The 23,788-nt window shown below is 39.9% G+C and overlaps 1 protein-coding gene across 1 annotated transcript; it reads left to right on the plus strand.

Annotated features, from left to right (window-relative positions):
- Positions 1–368: 368 nt before the first annotated feature.
- Positions 369–21,795, plus strand: LOC5576802 (aminopeptidase N). The gene is made up of 5 exons (XM_021838123.1): positions 369–1,030; positions 19,069–19,363; positions 19,424–19,775; positions 19,838–21,083; positions 21,144–21,795. Exons 1-5 carry the CDS (start codon positions 396–398, stop codon positions 21,703–21,705), a joined length of 3,090 nt encoding a protein of 1,029 aa, XP_021693815.1. The 5' UTR covers positions 369–395; the 3' UTR covers positions 21,706–21,795.
- The last annotated feature ends 1,993 nt before the right edge of the window (positions 21,796–23,788 follow it).

Genomic DNA, 23,788 nt, shown 5'->3' on the forward strand with positions numbered 1-23,788 from the left:
GTTGTTCATTGAATCTTATTTGATTCGAATAATAATGTGACGTTACACTTGAAGGAAATTATTACATGTTTGCAGCAGCCCCTTACATACATTTCAAGTAAAACAGATTTAGTTTTGTTTCCAAAGCAGCAGAAAAATCGAAAATTTATTCAAATTTCACGAAGCCATAATCTCATAAATTTGGGACCAACATGACCCCAAGGCACTGACAACGTCATTATTTTTTTACCCAGACAGAAGGTTAACGCAAAAATAGCAACAAAGACAACCCGGCCGCAAAATGAGATAACGCATCGATTGGTTGGGAGAAGGTACAACCGATTTTTTTACATGAACAATTTATTGACTGGGTGTCATTTGTTGATTAGTATTCAAAAGACCGCGGAACGGCTAGGATGGATAAATTTGCTCCGGCAGCGCTTGCGGTGCTCTGTTTGGCGTGTTCGGCCTGTGCCCAGTTGGATGGCGATAACTACCGTCTACCAAACAACAGCTACCCGGTACGGTACGACCTCGAGCTGACCACGTATGTCCACGAGGACGGCAGCGCGCGACAGTTTCGATTCGATGGTAAAGTGAAGATCGAATTGGTGGTAAAAGACGAAAGCAACAGTAGCATTACAGTGCACTATCGCAAAACTACGATAACTCACGTTAAACTGTGGTCCACGCTCGGGAATGGGACGGATCTTGTGCTCTTGGATGACAATTCCAGCTTCGTGCTGGATCCGAAGCGGGAGTTCGTAACGGTTTCTCCGCCTGGAGTGATCCTCAATGGAACCTACTTCCTGGAGTTTGAATATTACGGGGAGCTTCGAGAGGATAACGCCGGATTCTATCGGTCGTCCTACGTGGATGACGAAGGAAGAACCCGTTGGCTTGCGACGACACAGTTTTCCTCAACGGACGCCCGCCATGCGTTTCCTTGTTATGACGAACCAGGGATACGCGCTCCGATCGGGTTGACGGTGATTCATGGAGCGAACTACACGGTGCTGTCCAACAATTTGCCGAAGGATATCAGTGATGGGTATGTACTATACGATGAGGGTTTCTAATGTTCATGGGGTATGGGAAATAAAACTATAATTTCCCGGGAATTCAAAAACTTGAGAAGAAATTGGTATTCAACGTCATGTTTTGTTTCCTAATATAATTGCAATTGCAGAAAAAATGGTTAATTTATCGAAAATTGACAGTTTATATGAAAAGATAGAATCAAAGTATCGTTGGAATAACTAAAGGCTTATAAAAACTCTATTTTATAAACAATAAAAAAATAAATATTTAAATAAGGGATCGGAGTTCATTAATGTTTATGAGCCATATTACTTTCTGTCTTTATACAATGAAACCTCCATGAGTCGATGTTCCGTGACAAATATATTCTGGAGATTTTAAAAAAGGGGAAGCTGCACTGAGAGCGTTTTGGCATACCAAATAACTAGTTTTTCTAGTTTAAACTGCTAGACCCTTCGAAATTAATCACATGTTTTTCACCTTTTTACATACGTATGGTATCTGGTAAGATTTCCTTATGATTAAGTATAAAAATTCCGTGAAAAATTATGATAAATGGCCTGATAGTACATAACGCCATTAACAGATGTGAATACCAACAAATCAATTTATAAAGAGGAATATTTTATTGACAATTGATAATTTTATTATCAGTTCATGTGAAAAATACCTACACTTTCAGTTGAGCTCGACAATCGTGGCACCGCAGTGTGCTCGACAAATTTTCAAACTGGATCTCGACAGAAAAGGATGTATGTTGGTTGTATTTCATCAAAACATTTCTAGAATCTGTGTAAGTTTGAATAGCAACATTAATCCCGATGGGTGTCCGGCCATTTGACCAAATGCCGTTTGGCCAAATGCCGTTTAGCCGAACGCCATTTGGCCGAGCGCCGTTTGGCCGAATCATGAACAAAAAATCAAATTGCTACAACGCTGATGTGTAGGATTCATAAGTATGACCCAATAACTGATAAGCTAATTAATTTGTTGATTTTTATGATTTGACGGGACATCATGTTTGTCACTATATAAAAGAGCTCCAAGAGAATGATAACATCGACCCTTTAATTCAGGACGAAGTTGTGAGATTTTTGCTTCTTATGATCATAGGCTGTTCTTTCAAGAGAGATTTTTTTTTTTCATAGTTATTGGAATTAAAGCTTATAATACGTTTTGTTCAAAACATATTTTTTAGCTCAAGATTAAGATTAAAATTACAACATGTGAACTGAACACTGCACTGTTGCTTGCGTATAGCAATAAACTACTCGGTCAACACTTACATCAAAGAAGCTCACTGTTTCTCCGTTGTGAAAAGAAGAAGCCAAGACTTGTTGCTGTCAGAACCATGACATATATTGCTTGGTACGATTCGAGGGATCGAAGCAACCCGATCCAGCAGAGGGACGAAAAAGTCTTAAGAGGAAAATAATCATCATCGTTTTACAAATTTTCAAAACCAGTTTATTTTCTCAAAATAAAAGCAATGCTCAAGAAAATCTATCATTGCATTGCAGTTGCTATCTAAAATACGATGATAGATTTTCATAAGAATTGATTAAAATTTGAACGAAAAAACTGGTATTTAATTTCTGATGATTGAATGATGGATTCTTGAGCCTTAAACCATTTTAGTTACTGTCAAAAGCTAACTACAAACGCGATGCCAAAACATCTGCTGGTGGTTATTACCGCTAGCATAGAAGTGAACAGCTGCTTACAATTATGATGTTCTTCTTTCAGCACTGACTGATTCTTGAACTAACACTAAAAAACTTATTTATGCACATCAATGATGATTTATCCTTCTTTATGAATAAGTTCTTTGAAATTCATTATAAATCCAGTTAACATACAGTTAGCATTGTAGTTTACTTTCGGCGTTCGGCCAAATGACCTTTTCGGCCAAATGGCCTTTTCGGCCAAATGACCCGGAACCACAAAAACGGATAATTTTTACTAGGCAGCTTTTCGCTGAAAATTTTTGTTCCTCCCTTACAACAATTTTCAGCGAAAAGCTGATAGTGAGATAGAATGCGGAACCTTGCTACCTAAGCACAACTTACATAAACCCCCAATTCAGTGTACTGAACTAATATTACATATGACTTAATCAAGTTTAACACCTTGCCTAGAATTAATCCAGAAACACAAATGTCTTCAAATGCAACAAAGTATGACTAACGCTTCAATTATCAAATCACTTTAACGACTGCAAATGAATCAGGTCAAAAATCTGTACATTTTCCCTGTTCAGATTTTAAAACACATTTTCAGAATCGCAAAAATGGTTTGAGCTTCCGACCTGTTTTTTTTTTAATTTAATTCAGACGTCACAAAAACTGACAGACCGTGATTCGTAATATATCAACGCTTGTTCCTATCATTTCTACGGTACCTTATCAACACGTATGTAATATCCAAATCATTCAATGTCATCGATTGTTAGAAAAGGATAAAATAGGACCGCATTCATCGTGGAAGTTTTTACTGTTCGTCAGATAGCCCATTTCATAATTAGTGTGTGCCTCCACTTTTTTCTACTTTTGTGCCTCTTCTTTGCATCACTGTCCTTTACAGCTTTTTTGGACAGGAAATCGGTTATCTTATTCATCTTATGTTCGTAAGTAGCGTGGGGCAAAACCGAGGATGGAGATATGCGGCCACGAACAATACTCGGTGGCGTAAAATTGTTGGTTTAGTGTTATCTGTTTAGATGATAACTTAATAAATGAAATAAATGAATCGTAAGTATTCATAGCAATCGCTAGAACGCTTATTCTTCCATCATTATAGCAAGCCTTTTCTTACACCTGATAGGCAATTTGCTAACCAAACATCAGAGAGGTTTCTCTCTGCCACAAAAATTACCTTATCCCTATACCTTTACGCATCAACTGGCGGTCTACTTTGAGGCAGTTTTAAATGCTAAATTAATTCCTCCATCTTCTCCTCATTGGCCTACATTTAAAATTGGAAGGCACCATTGTTGCCTCCATTGATCACCAGAACTCATACATTAAGAGTGTCTGTTAGTCCCAAGCAGTCATCTGGTTGGTTCCTCGAGTAAGTGCAGCTCATTGGGCCATACTGGAGTGGTCAATCAAGCTCAATCTCAAGCTCCAAATTCTGAACCAGAGTTTCCCAAACAGTGATCCACGGATCCCTTATGAATCATGAACAAATTATGTTATGCTCCAAGAGGGTCAGGCTCAGCGTGAAGAGCCGTACTAAAATTTTGGTGATCTCATAGAAAACGACTTAACTAGGTTCGAAAAAGTTCCAAATAAGTGTGACATAATTTGTGTACCATCCCTAGAAGGCCGTACCAAATCTATACTTTCGATGTAATTCCACTATGGGCAGTCAGGTGACAATAACCGAAAAAGTGACTTATTCTGATATGTTTTTATTGAACATCATTCAAGGTAAACCATTCTATCAAAATATTCCTGAAAAATTAAAGCAGAATCCTTTGCTTAACCCCTCTACCGACAGCTTCATTTTTTACCGCAAAATAAATATTCAAATCGCTATGACTTTTTTGTTTTTCAATATTTTTGCACCATTTTTTCACAAGTTCTCAAACAACTCTTCTAGTTTAAGGATCTATGTCGATATTAATTATTTGTCATCTGGTTTTAAAGATATTCCGATATTCTTTGGGGGACCGACATTTTCCATATAAAATGCATTTGGCGGCCATTTTGTTTTTGATCAATTTATCAAAAAAATAAAATGTGGGCTATATAATGCCAGGTAATAAGGAGCTTCTCTGAAAAAATCATACAAATCGATTCAGTATTCTTGGAGATATCTGAAAATTACGATATGATGTTTTTTGAAGTTTTTATGATCTTTGACCAGCGTGGTTTCAGAAACCTAAATGGTCATTACTTAAGGACGGCTGCATCAAATTGCTTCATTTTTTCACAACATATTCTCATTTATGTATTGTTCCGAAGAGTGAATATCCGAATACGATTAAAATTCTGTAGCCTGAGAAATTAACGGAAGGTTCTAGTTACGGGTCGGTCCCCCAAGGAATTTTGGAATATCTTCAAAACCAGATGACCAATGATCAATATCGACACCAGGGTTGTTAACGTTAATCAACGATTAACGCCGTTAACGTTGATTTTGTCACGGATCAACGTTAACGCCGTTGCGTTGATTTTTGTGGCTGTTAGCGTCAACGATAACGATATGCGTTGAATCAACGTCAACGGACATCGCTAACCAAATCGTTGATCACGCAGTTCACGTATATATATATATATATATATATATATATATATATATATATATATATATATATATATATATATATATATATATATATATATATATATATATATATATATATATATATATATATATATATATATATATATATATATATATATATATATATATATAGATATATATATATATATATATATATATATATATATATGTATATCGATTCGACACAGATCCTAAAACTAGAAGAGTTTTTTGAGAGCTTGTGAAAAAATGGTGCGTAAATATTGAAAAACAACAAAGTTTTAACGTTTTGAATTTGAGTTTTGCGGAAAAAATGAAACTGCCGGTAGAGGGGTTAATTGCTTAAGTTGGAGTTTTGAACAAAAAAAAAATAATTCAAACACAAGGTATACGTTAAATGATTCTGCATTCTGCTTAACCGTAATATTTCATACAGATATCTCTACATCGTTCGAAAGCTTACCTCAAATACTGTCGTAATAAAATTAAATAAAAATTCGTACTCCAGTTCGGGTTACAATGAAAAACAAAATATTCGTTACAAATAAAAACAAAGCTTTGCACAGCTCATACTTATTGTCTCAAGATATCTCAGACTAAAATGTAAATTTAAGAAATTTAAGCATCGTGAACAATTTAGTTGCATAATTGCATTTTCATTTTCATTGCGGGCTTTTTGACTTTTTTTAATTCTTTCATCAGTTTCCTTCAATAACAGCTACAGATTACTTCAGGGGATAACTGAATATCACAAAATGATTCATATAATCATAACTTTGTAATAGACCTGTGCGCCGCAACTCCACGCCGCCGCCGCCGATCCATTTCACGTCACGCCAACGCCGATTGATACATCGGCGGCGCGCCATACGCCGATCAACGTCACGCCACCGATTTTACATTTTCACGCCGATAATTAATTCAGCTTGAAACATTTAATGAAATCGAAAAAAAAAAACCTGTGAATATTTAGCTATTGCCTCAGGAATTCCTATAGAAAATCGTACATCAATGTGTCAAAGAATTTCTCTAAGAAGTTGTCCCGAAAATGATTCAGTGATTTTATTTTCAAACAATCAAACAATCCTTCTAGCATCCTCGTGAATTTCATTCAAGTTATTCGGGTGATTCTACCAAGATTTCCCTCGGCGTTTCCTTCAAAAATTGTTTCTCCAAGTTTATATTCAGGATTTTTTTCCAAGAAACTCTTTTAAGGATTTCTCCGATAAGTTAATTTATAGATTCCTCCAGTGATGTCTTTGTGAACTTTTTCAAAAATATTTCCGAGAAGTCCTAAGAATGTTTCCAAGAAATTGTTCAAGTTTACATCCAAACATATCTTCAGGTATTGTACCTAGGATTGTTTCAGAATTATTGAATGGATTTTCCTATTAATTTTTCAAAAATAATCTAAGACACCTACTTTATGGAATTCTTATGAAAATTTCTTTAGGAATTCTTTCAAAACAAATCTGGAGGAATTTTACTAAGAATTGCACAATGCATTCTCGTAGGAGCTCTTTCTAGCGCTTCTTCAAAACTGTTTCTTTGATTGAGACATAAATTTCTTCAAAGGTCTCATTCACCTTCCTAATGCATGAGGGGAATATTGCCTTTATAATCATATGTAAAATTGCCAAAAATGACCACAATGAAATATGAGGATTGACTACACATGGATGCTGTCAAAAATGCTTGTGAGTTTTCCTCTAGATTTTTTTTTCTAAAAGTTCTCTAAGTATTGAAAAAAGATAAGACTATATAAGCGTGCTGCTAGAATTTATCAAGATTTTTCTTAAATTATTTCAGTGGTGCAACCAGTATTTTTTTAATATTCGTACAAGAATTCCTTCAGAGCTACATGAAACGTTTGTCCAAAATTTAGTTCCAAATATACTTTAAAAATTTCCTTAGAGAACTTTTTAACAAAATCTTCAACAAATGCCAGAGAAGATTTTTCCATATAATCCTTGGAGGTTTTCTCCAGGTTCTTCCATGACTTTGAAGCATTTTTAAGAACTATTTATTAAGCCTATTATTAAAAAAAATTCTAACAAAAAAAAATCTTCAATAATTTCTGCAAGGATCCATACAAGAATTCCTCAGAGAAATTTCACAGATATTCCATAAGAGGAATCTCCTAAAAATTCAGTGTTCTTATATATATTTTTTTTTATTATTTTTTCCAAAAGTTAATGAGTTGTTATCCTCTCTCTAATATCAATATTTATGAAAACTCCTTTAAAAAGTATGTTACAGGCAATTCTTCAAATATTTGTTTCACGTTTTGCTGCAGCAATACCTTCTGATGTTTGCATTGGAATCTATCAAAACTGAGTGCAAGAAAATGCTCGCAAGAATTCAATTTAGAAACGATTTTTCTCAACACTGACAGTGTTGTTAAATGTCTTTACTACAATGTTATCAATGCAATTGAATGTTGTGAATATCTTCCACGAGGATGGAAGTTATTATGAAATATTTTTCCTGGGGATCGCGTTTCAATTAGGTCCTAAAGTCCTGTCTCAATTTCAATACCAAACGTTTAAGTTTATGTTTATTAAGAAAAGCCTATTTACTCAATTTTAAACGTTTTTCTTTGGTTTAAATCCAAAACACAATTGTTTGCAGTTTTTGAGATTTTGTCACACCCCTTGGTTTAAACTCAAATTTTGGATGTATTTTGATTTCCGTGTCCCTTCCGAAATGTTAGATAAGATCAAGCGCAGTGTTGGAAATTTGAACCTCTGTGGCATTTTTGTCGACTAAGTGAACGTCTAACAAGATCAAAAGTGTCAAGGTTCAAATTTCGACACAATTTTAAAAATAAAGCTTATATATGATATTGGTTGGTAAATGGCTGGGCATGGCGTACCTGTAGGATGAAAATAGACCCCTCTGTGCGGTCCTTAGCCTCTTGTCCAGCAACTCCTACCCCTACCTCTTCGTGGTACTGGCCGGGGTACGAGTAACCTTAGGGGAGATCGGGTAACCAACCCCCGGTGAGAACTTTGGTCGTATACTGACAGGGAAGGGGGGGTTTGCTTTTGCTTTTGCTTCTGCAAACCTTGAGCGACTGTACTCCATGCTAGGAGCGGCTCACAACAGCGTCTGTTCCAAATGTCAGGAGCGGCTGATCATCGTCAGAGCGCCAGAGAAGGATTCTAAACTGTGCACTATGGTCCTCCGAACATTTAGGAGGAATGGTCCTCCGGAAATCTAGGGGATTGGTGTAAGGCCCTGCAAGCCAGCCGTAAAAAAATCAAGCAACGAATAATCAACGAGAGAATACGAACCGGGACAATCGGCGAAGACCACAGCGACGTAAAGGGACTAGCGATTGAAAGCTCGGTACGTGGAACTGTAAATCTCTCAACTTCATCGGGAGCACACGCATACTCGCCGACGTGCTGAAGGACCGCGGATTCGGCATCGTAGCGTTGCAGGAAGTGTGTTGGAAGGGATCAATGGTGCGAACGTTTAGAGGTAACCATACCATCTACCAGAGTTGCGGCAACACACACGAGCTGGATACAGCGGTTCTTCAACTTCAGCATAATATATGTGCACAGCCCAAACTCCGGAAGCACTGATGAGGATGAAGACGCGTTTTACGTGCAGCTCGAACGCGAGTACGACAGATGCACAAGCCACGACGTCAAAATCAGGTTGGCCATGTCAAAATCGACTCTGACCACTATCTGGTGATGGTTAAACTGCGCCCAAAACTCTCCGTCGTTAACATCGTACGGTACCGACGGCCGCCCGGGTATGACCAAGAGTAGCTGACCGGATGTCGCAGCTACATGCGCGCAGCACCTTGAGGCTGCATTTCCGGAAGAGGGTGAGCTGAATAAAGTCCCTCTTGAGGACTGCTGGAGAACAGTAAAAGCAGCCATCAACGATGCAGCTGAGAGCAACGTCGGGTACGTGGGACGGAGTCGACGGAACGATTGGTTCGACGAAGAGTGCCAGGAGGTTTTGGAGGAGAAGAATGCAGCGCGGGCGGTCATGCTGCAGCAAGGGACCCGGCAGAACGTGGAACGCTATAAACTGAAACGGCAACAGCAGACCCGCCTCTTTCGGGAGAAAAAACGCCGCCTGGGGGAGACGGAGTGCCAGGAGATGGAACAGCTGTGCCGGTCTCAAGAAACGCGTAAGTTCTATCAGAAGCTCAACGCATTCCGCAACGGCTTCGTGCTGCGAGCCGAGATGTGCAGGGATAAGGATGGGAGCATTTTGACGGATGAGCGTGAGGTGATCGAAAGGTGGAAGCAGCACTTCGACGGTACACCTGAATGGCGCTGAGAGCACAGACAATGAAGGACGGGACAACGGAGCAAATGCCTTCGTCAGTACTTTTTTTTTATTAGCGACACTTTACACCAGAGGTGCATTCGTGTCGTGTCATGTAAGTTGACTTTTATTTCAATAGTATGTACAATATGCAGAACTAATTCATTGCTTTCTTCTTCGATCTGGTCATCACTTTCCATTCCTGATCGCATTTTTGGGTGCCCTGATTGCATGATCGCTTTGCTGTATTTTCCTCTCTCGTGCCGTTCGATTCGGTTGACAACCGCCGCTTCGTAGTATCAAAGTCCGTCGCTGTTTCGTTTTCACATTCCCTGTCGTTATTGTTGTTACTTCCGTTATCATGGTCGTCGTCGTCGTCGTCGTTGCCGGTCTCGGTTGGAGACGCTTGCGCTGGAGTGTCCACTGTATCATTTCGCTTCTCGTTGTTCCTTTTCTGTTTGATCGAGTTAGATGGTGCTTTTTGTTTCAGCTTTTCGGCGTCACAAGCTGTCAATTGATCGCTTTTATTGGGATAGCTAACATATGTGCCATGGTTGTTCACAACAATGTACGACGGTATTTGTTTATCCACTTTCAGTCGAACAACTCTTACACCGTTCGGTATGCCGGAGAAGTAATTCTTCCATACCTCATTTTGTATGGAAATGACCTTCCCGTACTGCTGCAGATGATTGGAGATGACATTGTTACACATTTGTGGTGGAAGATCGTGAATTCTCACGGTGGTTGTAGGACCATCGACGTACACTGGTATGAAGTATCTTACTCCTTTATACTCAAAAAAATGCCGTAGATGGTGTTGCTGCTGTAGCCGGGGTGCTACACCTGCGTCATTCTTTTCGATGAAGACGCAGTTTTTGATGTTATGCAGCTGAATGTTCTTCACATCAGCTAGATCGAGTTTAATAATGTCTCTAAGGAACTCCTCCACTTGTTCCAAGATGGGTCGTTTTGGCAGAACACTAAAATCAACGACTAGTGTGTTTTTCCTGTGCGAAGACATCTTGCATTAACGCAGGATTTTTTCGCAACAAGAATTCGGGAAACAAGATAATCGAGAGCGTTATTCTGTACGTCTGTCGCGCACGACGAGCGGTTGTCAACTGCTTCGTCAGTACTGCGGGCGATGGAAACCAAACAGCCCCTACTTTGAGGGAGGTTAAGGATGCCATTCACCAGTTCAAGAACAATAAAGCTACTGGTAAGGATGGTATCGGAGCTGAACTAATAAAGATGGGCCCTGAGAGGCTGGCCATTTGTCTGCACCGGCTGATAGGCACAATCTGGGAAACAGAACAGCTACCGGAGGAGTGGAAGGAAGGGGTAATCTGCCCTATCTACAAGAAAGGCGACAAGTTAGATTGTGAGAACTTTCGAGCGATCACCATTCTAAATGCGGCCTACAAAGTATTATCCCAGATCATCTTCCGTCATCTGTCACCTGTAGTATACGAGTTCGTGGGAAGTTATCAAGTCATCTTCGTTGATGGCCGATCGACAACGGACCAGATCTTTACTGTACGGCAAATTCACGGCAAATGTCGTGAGTACCAGGTCCCAACGCATCACCTTTTCATCGATTTCAAGGCGGCCGCGGCATACGACAGTATTGACCGCGCAGAGCTATGGAAAATCATGGACAAGAACAGCTTTCCCGGGAAGCTCACGAGACTGATAAGAGCGACGATGGAATGTGTGCAAAATTGTGTGAAGGTTTCAGGCGAACACTCCAGTTCGTTTGGATCCCGCCGAGGACTACGACAAGGTGATGGACTTTCCTGCCTGTTGTTCAATATTGCGCTAGAAGGTGTTATGTGGAGAGCCAGGCTTAACAGCCGGGGTACGAGTTTTACGAGATCCAGTCAACTTGTTTGCTTCGCCGATGACATGGACATCGTCGGCCGAACATTTGAAAAGGTGGCAGACCTGTTCACCCGCCTGAACCGCGAGGCAGCAAAGGTTGGACTGGTGGTGGCCAAAGCTGGAAGGATACGATGGGCAGGGCATGTTGCAAGAATGCCGGACAGCAACTCTGCAAAGATGGTGTTCACGTCAGATCCGGTTGGTACAAGAAGGCGTGGAGCGCAGCGAGCTAGGTGGGCGGATCAAGTACGTATCGATTTGGCGAGCGTGGGGCAGAAACGAGGATGGAGAGAAGCGGCCACGAACCGAGTATTGTGGCGTGAAATTGTTGATTCAGTGTTATCTGTTTAGATGTTAACTAAATAAATTAAATGAGGACTGAACACAAAAGCTTTGCCTTTTTCATAGTAAGTGCCATATAAACTTCAAATAGCGTGTGCACAACCAAATTTCTTCCAAAACACTTCAAATTTTGGGAGGATCATTTTTATCATGATTGACACCGTTTGAGCATAGGGGAGCAAAAATTTTAAAATTTGCATCAGTCTACTGTTTCATACATTGTCGACAAGACATCAAAAACATTGGGATTCATCTTCAGGATTGCAAAGAACCTCACAGATGTCTACTGCTTGAAGTCACAATATTGCTCGCTCGTGCGCCCCACTTTCGAATGTTGTTCCGCGGTCTGGAGTCACGCTTACGACAATGGCACCGGTTTCTTCAGTTTGCTTTCGAAACTGCCATGGAGAAATCCGTTCCAACTGCCAAGCTGTGAGAGTCGATGCCAGCTGATTGATCTAGAGCTACTTCACATCAGAAGGGACATCTGCAGAGCTCTTACGGTTCAAGAACGGATAGATTTTGCATCAAAGAACCAACCAGATGAGTGCTTGAGACTAACAGATACCCTCAGTGTATAAGTGCTGGTAATATTCTATTTTTAGGCAACAATGACGCCAGCTCCGTCAGAATGCAGACCAATGCGTGGAATAGGGATGAAATGATTTTGCTTTAGAAACTGACCCACAGTAAAGCTGATATACCTTTGCATCTACGCCAGCTCATATGGGAAGGTATTGGGGTGAGCGTTTGCTATGAACGAATAGTTTGAGTGTGATAGACTATAGTGGAAGATAAAAGCAAGTGAAAGATACAACTACAAAGTACGAGGAAACGAACGGGTATTGTGATTGAACCCATGAGCTTCTGCTTATGAAGCAGAAGTACCAGCCATTAGATCACTAACCCTGAAAGTCTACTCATCAACAAAAAGAGCTTAATTAGCTTATAGCAAGTTCGTATAGAATGTGTCAAGACGGCAACATAAGACTTTACACCACCCTTCAAACTTTTTACAAAACCCCTCCAACAATCTAGCCATAAAGTCAAAAAATATCTTGAGTGCACTTTGCTAACGTCGTACAAAGAACTTGATTTCATAAAGGATTCTTCCAAAGTCTTTCAGAGATTCTACAGGTTAATTCAATGTGCTCGACGTTGAAACCCTGAGACCGTCACTGAGAATAACATATCGTTCAAAATCTGGATTCCGTTATAATTAATCATGAAAAATAAACTTTATTGTCACGGTTCCGCAGACCCTCTGAGAATTCGTAACGCTCCCCTAGAGGTCAGTGGACCACCAGTTGGGAATGACTACCTAGCCTATCAGGGTCTTGAGATATCCGTTGAATGGATGATATTTATTTTATATTACCATTTATTTTATATTACAAATGTTTCGAACTACAATCTAGAAGAGCTTGAATAATCCGAGAACTATAAAAGAAACGCAGCATCGGCTTAGACTGCCGAGAATACGTGAATTTCCCTACGTCAAACGGGTAGGTAAACCAAGTTTGCAATCATGCCAAACCATACGACACAAATATAATCCAAAGGGATTAGCGACATAGCGCGTACAACTATTTAAATACTTTTTTCGCAAATGAATGTATTTGCAATTGTAGGCGGCCGTGCACTTGTTATTCATATATACCACATTGAGGCACATATTCTGAACCATCTAGTCTTATTATTTAGAAATTCAATTCAAACGTAACATAGAAATGACAGACCGTGATTCGCAGTTTATTAACGCTTTTTCCTATCGTTGCTACGACACCTTATCAACAGTTATGTTATATCCAAATCATTCAATGTCATCGATTGTTAGAGAAGGGTGAAATAGAACCGCATTCATTCATCAAGGGGGTTTTTGTCTGTTCGTCTGATAGCCCATTTCATAATTAGTGGGTGCCATCCTTGCATTACTTTTCTCTACAGCTTCTTTTGGACAAGTAATCGGTTATCTTTTTGTAATGAATCTGGATCAATCGTGTTTGTAATATTGAATGCTTCATTTTTCGCAGGATTTTGAACGAAACGCTCAAAATTGTTCAATGCGTTAATCTATAACATATCAAAACTAAATATTTTTAAAGCAATCTGAGCCAACGTCGAAGAAGTTGTTTGGAGAGCACTTTCAATGTTTTTTTGTTCCAGAGAAATTATATTCTGAGGATATGGCATGGCGAATAAAAAATAAATAAAATATTTTTTTTGAATATTTTTAATCAACGGCGATGTCACGGAACTTCTTCTTTCTATCGTATCATATCGTATTCAAACAGACTATCAAAAGTTCATGTTTTTTTAAATTTTTTATTAATCATAACTCTGCGTGGTGGGACATCCGCATGCATTAGTGTAGAACAAAAATACTAAAACTATGAGGGTACATCCCTATGGGGTTGTACGAACTGGTGACGTAGGACCACGATGGTTAATTTAACTGAATTTGATGTCGTTCTTGTTGCTCGTTTTGACTTCATATTGTTTTCAGTGCTCGAAACTTTCGTGAATATTTATGCATATAACGATTTGGAGCAAAGTGTACGTTTAATCATGTCCCAAACATACATTATCTTTATCCGATGAATTCGTCATATTTGTCTAAGAGAATGTGAAATTTCCCTTCAGGTTGTATGATCATTTTGAAATTATATTAGTAACCTCCTATGAAATATATGGTAGCATTGGAAAGAACAGTAGTGATTGAGACTTGTTCAGCATGCTGAAGCAAAATTTAAGTAATTCTAATTAAAGAATATTTATCAGCAATGAGTCTATAGGAAGTTATTCGAGGATTATAATGAAAGCTTTGTTGATCTTATGGTTTGAGAGAAATATTATTCATTGCTTGGCAATGTGATAAATAAAGTCGGAAATATTACTCTGTTAACTCTCTTACACACATTTGGTGGCCCTGAAAAGAGCCAAAGGTTTGTTAGCTCGGATGCTGTCAAAGATGAATCGCACTACAGGTTGTTATCAGTTGATTGCATTGGTTAAACGAAGAATCCCCAACGCAAGTGTAGAAATTTGTATAAGTTCTCTGCTTATAAGACGAACCAGTTGAATGTTTCGTGGTGTGGATGGCACACATCAGCAACAGGTATTAGATCACACGGCTGAAGTTGAAATCTGAAAACGTAGCTTAAGTTTGAAATCTTGAGCAATACCACAAACCGGACGCTCGATTCTTGACTGCACCACAGATGAGTTTATCACGAGCCGAAATCTCATAAACCAGATGCTGATCAACAGCTCAGCAGGCTTCTGGCTACGAGGTGCTCCTCGCTAAGCAGGTTCGGACGAGCTCTTACCAGCTCGAAAGCGAAAATGGAATGAAACCGAATCCGGCGAAGGAAGCATGCTTTAAACCCTTAGATTAGCAGATGATGCTCCTCCCATTCGTGCTCTTCTCTTCTAGTCGAGCAATGAGGAAAATGGGTATGTGCCAATAATGTATTGGGCTAAGAATTACTTGAAAATTGCGGAAAATGATAATGCGTGAGAAATTGATCAAACATGAATAGTTGGAATGCTTGACATTTACTAAATATTCTCTGGTTAGCTATTGATAATCACTAGTTTTCTTTAGTATAAAGGTGAAATTCTGATAAATGGGTGCCAAAATGATGAAAATTGTTCAATCAGAATTTCTCTTGAAAACCATTCTAAATATGTCGCAATTTTGTTAAATGTGATTATTTTCATAATCGAAATGCTCCCATAAAATATGGCAAATCAAAGACACTGTTGGAAATGCCACTCTAGTTTACAATCGTTGTGAAATGTTGAGCACTCACCCCGACGGCACTGCAGCAGCGTCCACGAATAGTCTCAAATTGACGTGCCATCAATTATTCATAACAAACTAGCTAACCCAGCGTGGCTAGCCACGCTCGAACAAAATTTGATAGCGGAAAGCTATGCATAATCTCTCAAAGATTGATAATGTTTATGTTTAACTGCAAAATGACAATACGAACTAATGAATTTCTCTGTTCATAACTGTAAAAATGCTCTTTAAATAATAAGCTGAGAAACACACTCCATCCCAGTGGAGCTGTAATGTTTGAAGTAGAGGATAATGGTTATAATTTTATTAACATGACATGACATTAATTTTGATAACCCGACATTGACATGCATGATACTAATGACCGCAAAATCGCCTAAATTTATACTCTGACCACAATCTATTGAGCACGAGACATTAATGCTGTTGTAATGTTCTAATTTTAAATAATTATAGCTCTAATGCTGTTGTAGTGTTTCTTCAGCTGTGAAATATTTCGAAAATTCCAGAACATTTTATGAATTAGAGAGGACAACATTTTCGCATATTCTACTGAATAGCTGTTGCAGAGTTCCATAATATATTGATGTCTTTCAAAATCACAGTTGTAATGACGCTTGAAAATATCGACTCACAGAACAGGAATGCTTTGGAAAGCTGTTATGGGGGACCATCACCATGAAATTTTGTTGTTAGTTTCACTGTAAATAGAATAAAAACTCGAGTTGACGAATAATAATCTGATTCATGTGTATATTGCTTTTCCACATGTCAAACTCGTGTTTAAAAGTTAGAAATGTTGAAACCCCTTCTGAATCACATAATTAACCCCAACCCATTCCAAGTTCGACCGAACTACAATTTGCTTAAGGGTGGTTAATTTACGAATTGATCACGGAACAACACGTTTAATCTAAGGCACACAAAATTGAGAACGATTCAAGCAAAATCGAGCGTTCCAACCAATACATCATGTGTGTAATCCCAAGGAACACACATGTTATAATTGATGCATATTAACTCTAATGTGACTAGATTTTGTCATATAAGACATAATATGCATCAATTATAACATGTGTGTTACTCGGGATATCACCACATTCTGGAAAACTGCACTTATGTTGTTTTCTTTCGCTTTGAAATATGAAGCTTTTCAATGCAACAGAAAATTTTTGAAAAATAAGCATACATTGATTATAATAGCACAAAATTGATTTTGCAGCATAAGTGAAAATTACACGTAGATATCCAGAAGAGCTCGATTTTGTTCAACTTTGTTTTAAAAGAGAAGTTCCCAAAAATGAAAACAACAACTATGAAAAATTCTAGAACATTCTACGAATGAAGAAGAAATGTGTTCCATGAAACTCTAGAATATTCTGTCAAATAACTGTTGTAGTGCTCCAAATAAGCAATTGTAAAGTTCTAGTATTTAAATTGACTGTTGTAGTGCTATTAAATTGCTGTTATAGCGCTCAATGAAACATTTCAAAGCGTTACTGACAGACAGACAACTCTGGGATTTTATATATATGATTAAATTTAATACGAAGCTGCGAGATTGATTGAGGAATATAAGATGTAATAAGGTCGGAAATATTATTCCTTCAACTCTTTTCCACAAATTTGATGGCCCTGATAAGGGCCGATGGCTTTCTTAGCTTCGATACGGTTACAGATAATTAGCACTACGGGATGTTATCAGTTGATTGCCATGGTCAAACGGGGAATTTGCTTATACGACCAACCAGCTGAATGGTTCGTGACGTGGATGGCGCACAACAGCAACGGGTATTGGATCCCCGGGCACAAGTCGAAATCTGGAAACGATGCTCACTCTTGGAATCTTGAGCGATTTCACTAGTCCGACGCTCGATTAGCAGCAGCTCCTCGGATCAGCAACTATGGGGGCTTCTGGTAATTGACTTCTAACGGGCTTGCTTCTTGACCACCGATGCTGAATTTATTTATCACGAGTCGAAATCTGGGAGCGCGAATAAATTTGTAGCGGCGATGACGATGGCTTGGTCGCTTCTCCGAGCGGCAGTAGTCCCCCGCTCGGAGAAGCGCCCAAGCCATCGTCATCGTCGCCGCAAATCAATCTTGCGTCTTCCTCTTCCGACGACACAAATTGGACTATGACGCGGGTGCAAAAGCAAAGCGAGAATGACTCGCCCGATCGTGTTCACAGTCCGACCGCAAAAAGAAGACTGAGGGAAGAAGCAGGGACCCGTTTGCTTTTATAGTGGGAAGCGATACCGTCGAAAAATGCTCGAACGTGATTGGTTGGATAAGAAAGGGGTCAACATTTATCAAATTTTCAATAGTTTAACAACAAAATTCACTTATCGGATATGTTACTAACGATGCGTAGATACATTTCTGATCGAATGGTACTAAAATCGTAATAATTGGTTCATAAACAAGTGAGTTATTAACGTTCAAAATCTCCCCTAATTTCGTTACATGTCTCATTTTCCGTACTTTTAAAGTGCACCCCAATATAGAAAAGAAAGACGTAGTCCTACGTCAAAAACTCTTACTCTTCCAAGCAATAACTAATCTGCTTGGAAATCGGAAGTGAACTGGATGCCAAGTGATTGTAGTCCACGTTTAATAGTTTCACAATAATCACTAATGTCGAATAGAGTGTACGTAAATTTATTTGTCAATTATAGTTAGGGAAAGTGTACCAGTTATGGACATAGTGGTTCCCTATTTGGCCATAAGTGAAATTCGGATAGCTTTTACATTTTTAATCTTTTTGAATGTTTTAACATCAAGATACATCCTATATCTTACTGCTAAAACACAAAAAAACTTTTCAAAATGTTGAGACATTCAAAATATCACGTATGGCGAAATAGGGAACCACTATGGCCATAACTGGTACACCTACCCTATAACCCAATCTCATTTAACGCCAGACATCGTCAGACCTATGTCGAGTGGTATCAAAATGTTGACATATTTTCAATTGTATTCCAATGACTACTCATCAGAATTTAAACCTTGGACAACATTCCGTTGGCTAGATTTCGATTTGAACAGGTGTAATACGCTATCACCGATAGTCAACATTGACTTGCAATCTAATTTCTTATTTTATCGAATATATTGGTACTTGTGGTTGTTGTCAGGCTATCAGATTGTTATCGATGGTTAGATACTTTTTCGGCCGAATTTATTTGAACGTTAAACATGCCATACAACCTCATACACGCCCATTTACTACCATAATCCATCAAGTGCTGATAAGACGGCTTTAGAATATAGGCACTTGATGATGTTTGATAACAAACATTCAGTAAACACCGTGAGCCATAATTATCCTCCTACCAATTCGGTTCTCCTTATCTACCCGCCAAAACCCTACTCAAATAACAGAAAGTTTATCGCTGAAATTCGACGAATAATGCACACTTCAATCCGCTTTATCTTTCGCACAGGCCCATCGCCGGCTACAAGCGGACCGTTTTCGAAGATACGCCCGTCATGCAGCCCTATCTGCTCGGTGTTATTGTCAGCGATTTCGTATCCGTATCGGACGTGCGGTATCCCCGCCAGGGAGTTTTTGCACGCTACAATGCCATCCGGAACGGCGAGGGCAACTTCATTCTCGAGGCCGGCTTCAAGATCCTCAAGGTGCTGGAGTCCTACCTGGAGACGGACTTTGCCCTGCCGAAAATCTACCAGGTGGCCGTGCCGGACTTTGCCGCCGGGGCAATGGAGAATTACGGATTGGTGAGTTGGAGGAATCTGGTTTAGTTTTTTTGGAAATTTAACTGATTTTAACTTTCCCAGGTGACCTACAAGGAGGAGAAGTTCTTCTACGATAGTCGATCTTCGCCGATGAGACAGAAGCATGAAATCGCCACCGTTGTGGGACACGAGTACGGTCATCAGTTTTTCGGAAACATGGTATCGCCGGCTTGGTGGAGCTACCTCTGGATGAAGGAAGGCTTCGCTCGGTACTTTGAATATCTAGCGTCCGATATGGCCTACCCAGAGCTGCGCATTCGAGAAACGTATTCAGTTCAGAAAATGCAGAACGCATTCGATTTTGACTCACTCGGATCTTCGCGGCCAATGACGTTCTATGTGAATACCCAGTCGGAGATCGCCAACGTGTTTGACAACATTGCATACGATAAAGGTATACCCAGACAACTTCAGAGTTATACATTTGTTTTTATGCCTTCATTCCTAATTCAACAGGTGGCTCAATAATGCGCATGTTCCAACATGCCTTCGGACCGGAAACCTTCCGTCGAGCGTTGATCAACTACTTACGTTCCAAAGCATTCCAAGGTGCTCACCCGGAAGATTTCGCCAACGCTATCCAGCAGGCTCTGGACAACGCAACAGATGCGATTATTCCATCTTCCATAACGGCTCTGGACATCCTTAAGTCGTGGACAGAACAAAGTGGATACCCTGTTCTGACTGTATCCAGAGGATCTGATCTACAGGTTTCTCTTATTCAGGAGCGTTATATGCTCAAAATCATGGACACCAAAGAATCGTCGTGGATTATGCCGTACAACTTTGCCACAACCAAGAATCCCAATTTCAACACAACCACCGACACCAGATGGCTGCTCACTAATAGCACGATCCTGGCCGCGGAAGGATGGTCCGCAACGGATTGGATCATTTTCAATAAGCAGCAAACTGGATATTACCGCGTCAATTACGACGAGCGACTGTGGAATCTGATTATAGAACAACTGTTGAGGAATCCAACCGTTATCCACAACATGAACAGAGCACAGCTGGTTGACGATGTGTTGAATTTTGCTCGTTCTGGTCGGTTGGGCTACGATACGGCTCTCAGATTGGTTGCATACCTTATTAGAGAACGAGACTACGTACCGTGGTATGCAGCTAATGTAAATCTTCAGGTATTGACGAGGCTGTTCTCTGGCTCTCCAAAAATGGAATACCTCAAGAAGTATTTGTTGACGTCAATCAACCCGGTATTTTCGGAACTTGGTATGGTCACTCAGCCTAATGATGATCTTTTCGCTAGACAAACTAGGGAGATCGTGTCAAAGTGGGCTTGCGCCATGGGCTCCCAAACCTGTTTACGCAAGGCGTCGGAAATTCTTCTCGAATCCGTTGGGTCTAGCAACTCACAGGTGGATCCAGATCTACGCAGCTCGATCTATTGTGCCGGATTGGTGAACGCCAGCGAAGAAGTATTCCTGGCCGTTTGGAATAGAATGCAGACGTCGAAAGATCAAGCCTTCCGAACGGATTTGATCTATGCGCTTGGATGTACGGAGAATGTTGAACTCATGGAAATGTTCTTGAACACCTCAATCGCTAGTGAATCTAGTGGAACAAACTACTTCGGCCAGGAACGGGAACGGGTATTTTCCGCTGTGTACCGGAACAGTCGAAAGGGTACGGAAGTAGCACTTCGATTTTTCATGAACAACATCATGAAGATCAACGAGTTGTAAGTTTCGATATCGAATTGACTCAGATTGAGAAAATTGAATCAAATGTACTATTTCAGATACAACAAGGGTAACTTCGGTGGACGCGCCATAGGATCTGCAATCACCGGTTTGGCCAAGTACATTGTGGATGTGGAGCTGAACGCCCTGTTCCAAGATCTGATCGAAAAGCTCTCTGAGGACAACCTGCTTCGTGACACAGACATCCTCCGAGCTTTGGAACAATCCAGCGAAAACCTGCAGTGGATTCGGTCCAAGGGTAAGGAGATTGAAGATTGGTTGGAAATGCGTTATCCAACAACCACGGTGGCTCCACCTACAACGACAACGACCACAACTACAACTGAGGAACCTTCGACTACAACCAGCACCAAGCGCCCAACAACGACAGAGGTCCCTACGACATCAACCACACAAGCGGCGTCAACTGCAAACCCCAAAACAACGGAGGAGCAGACGACGTCTACAGCCATGCCCAGCACAGGTAGCTCCGTAGCGTATGACAGCACTACCGCTGAACCGTACGTGGAAACAACCACGAAGCACGATGAAGGCGGGGCCCAGTCGACACACATAACGCTGGCACTTTTGATAGCTTCCGTGGCGTTTAGTTTTATGTAGATGTAAGACATGAAAATATGATTTGGATTTTTTTTTTGTTAACTTACTTTCGAATGACTTAATAAAGTAATGATATTTAGTTCTGACAAATGTTTAGCGTAAAATTCGTTCCATTCCATAATTCTCTTAGGTGTAAGCAGGGCCGAAATTATGTGGGGTCAAGTGGGGCCTAACAAGTCTCGACTAACATTTTTATTGTTAAACTTCTAAGAATATTTTTAATAATTGCAACAGTATATACATAAGGCCAGTACTCGAAAAAAAAAATGCACAAAAGTGTTCGCCAAACAATTATTTTAAGTCGGATTTTCTTGAAACTTTCAGAGAATGAACTAATACATATGAATTTTGTTTCGGCTTAACTACCGTTTTGATTCATATAACGGACAGCTTCAAATTCCGGACACTCTACTTTAGTATGGGAAACATTTCACACGAAATGTTTCAATTTTTGCCGTTCAATAATTCTCAATTTCGAGGCTCTTTTTAGTAAGCTTTTTCCATAAATATCTTCGAAAATTTATAATGCCCAACTATCTTGGATGTCTATTTAGTGGTTAGACGATTTCAATTGATAATTTGACTGTTCCATTAATGATTATCATGAGCTGTCCGGAATTCGATTCAAAGTGTCCGGAATATGAGGCAAAAGTGAGGAAGCGTCCGGAATAAGAATCATGCAAAGGCCACACATTTTGATTTATTTAAAATTATTCAAGTTGCCGAAGCGTATTCTTAACCCACCATTCGAAAGATAAGGGCTTCCTACGCTCGATAACGCTAAGGTATCATACATAATGATTTATTTTGTATGCTCTATGCTGGGTTATACTTCACTGAGTCCTTAAGTGTCCGTAATATGAATCAAAACGGTACTTAATTCTATGTCCTTTCTTTCGCTGAAAGCCCGCATCTTTCCCTTAAGACCCCTCATTACATTTTATGGAATGGTGGAGCCAACGTGTTTGGTCACTTTCATCCTTGCTTTCTTCAATCCCAGTCCATTTTTAAACACCTTAGACGATTTTCGAACTTTGGCCATCATTATAGTCCAAAATCTTTTGATCGGACGAATTTCTGGTGAATTTGGGGGATTGGCGGTTGTTGGTACAAAAACAACGTTATTGTCTCTATACCAATCCAATGTCGATCGTGCGTAATGACATGATGCCAGATCCGGCCAAAATAATGTCTCACCTCCGTGAGACCGCAGGAACGGCAACAGACGCTTCTGGAGGCACTCGATGCGGTAAATTTCGCTGTTGATGGTACCCGTTGTAATGTATTAATTGCAAGTTGCAAGTATTAATTCTTTCTTATATCTTCCGGAACATCAAACGATGATCTGCAACGTATAACTCCAGCCCCGGTATCTGCTTTGCGTCTGCCTTGATGTAGGTATCATCATCCATAACCACACATTTCGGTTTCGTTAACCACTCTCGATACAGCTTCCTTGCGCAGGATTTGGCCGCCGTGTTTTGTTGATCATGCCGGTTCGGCGCCTTCCGGACCTTGAATGAACGAAGCCCAGCTCGTTTCATGGTTTGCTGAATGAACCAGGCGGAACACTTGGCCTTCAGAGCCGCTTCGCGAATCGACAGGTTCGACTTACGCTTGAAATAATCCAACACCCTCCTGGCCTTCACAAGGTCAGCTGTCTCCGATTTTCTTCCACTTCCAGCCCGCCGCTCGGTCGTCTGGGACTCCTCAAAAGATTTCACCACCCGAGAGGCAATAGTATGGGTTATTACCAGTTGTTTTTCGATCCATCCCATGGTCGCAGTTGGATTTTCCATAACGGTGCGCATAATTCTCCGGTGATTTTCTTTCTATTTCGATGCCATCTCAATAATTGTTGAACCACTTGTTATGAAACTTTGCACATATAAGCAATACACTCCAAACTAGTTGTACCCAGATTTATATCAATTTTTACCCACGGACAAAAAAGTTACAATCATATAAAAATGGGGCATTCTTTTCGAGAACCTAAAGCCTATTGGTACCGCATCACATAATTTCATAAATTCAAGATGGTTCCAAAAATTTGAAACAATTCATAGCAATCGTTTGAGCGCTC

Source organism: Aedes aegypti, chromosome 1 (genome assembly GCF_002204515.2).
Source record: "Aedes aegypti strain LVP_AGWG chromosome 1, AaegL5.0 Primary Assembly, whole genome shotgun sequence".
In the NCBI taxonomy this organism is placed as follows: domain Eukaryota; kingdom Metazoa; phylum Arthropoda; class Insecta; order Diptera; family Culicidae; genus Aedes; species Aedes aegypti.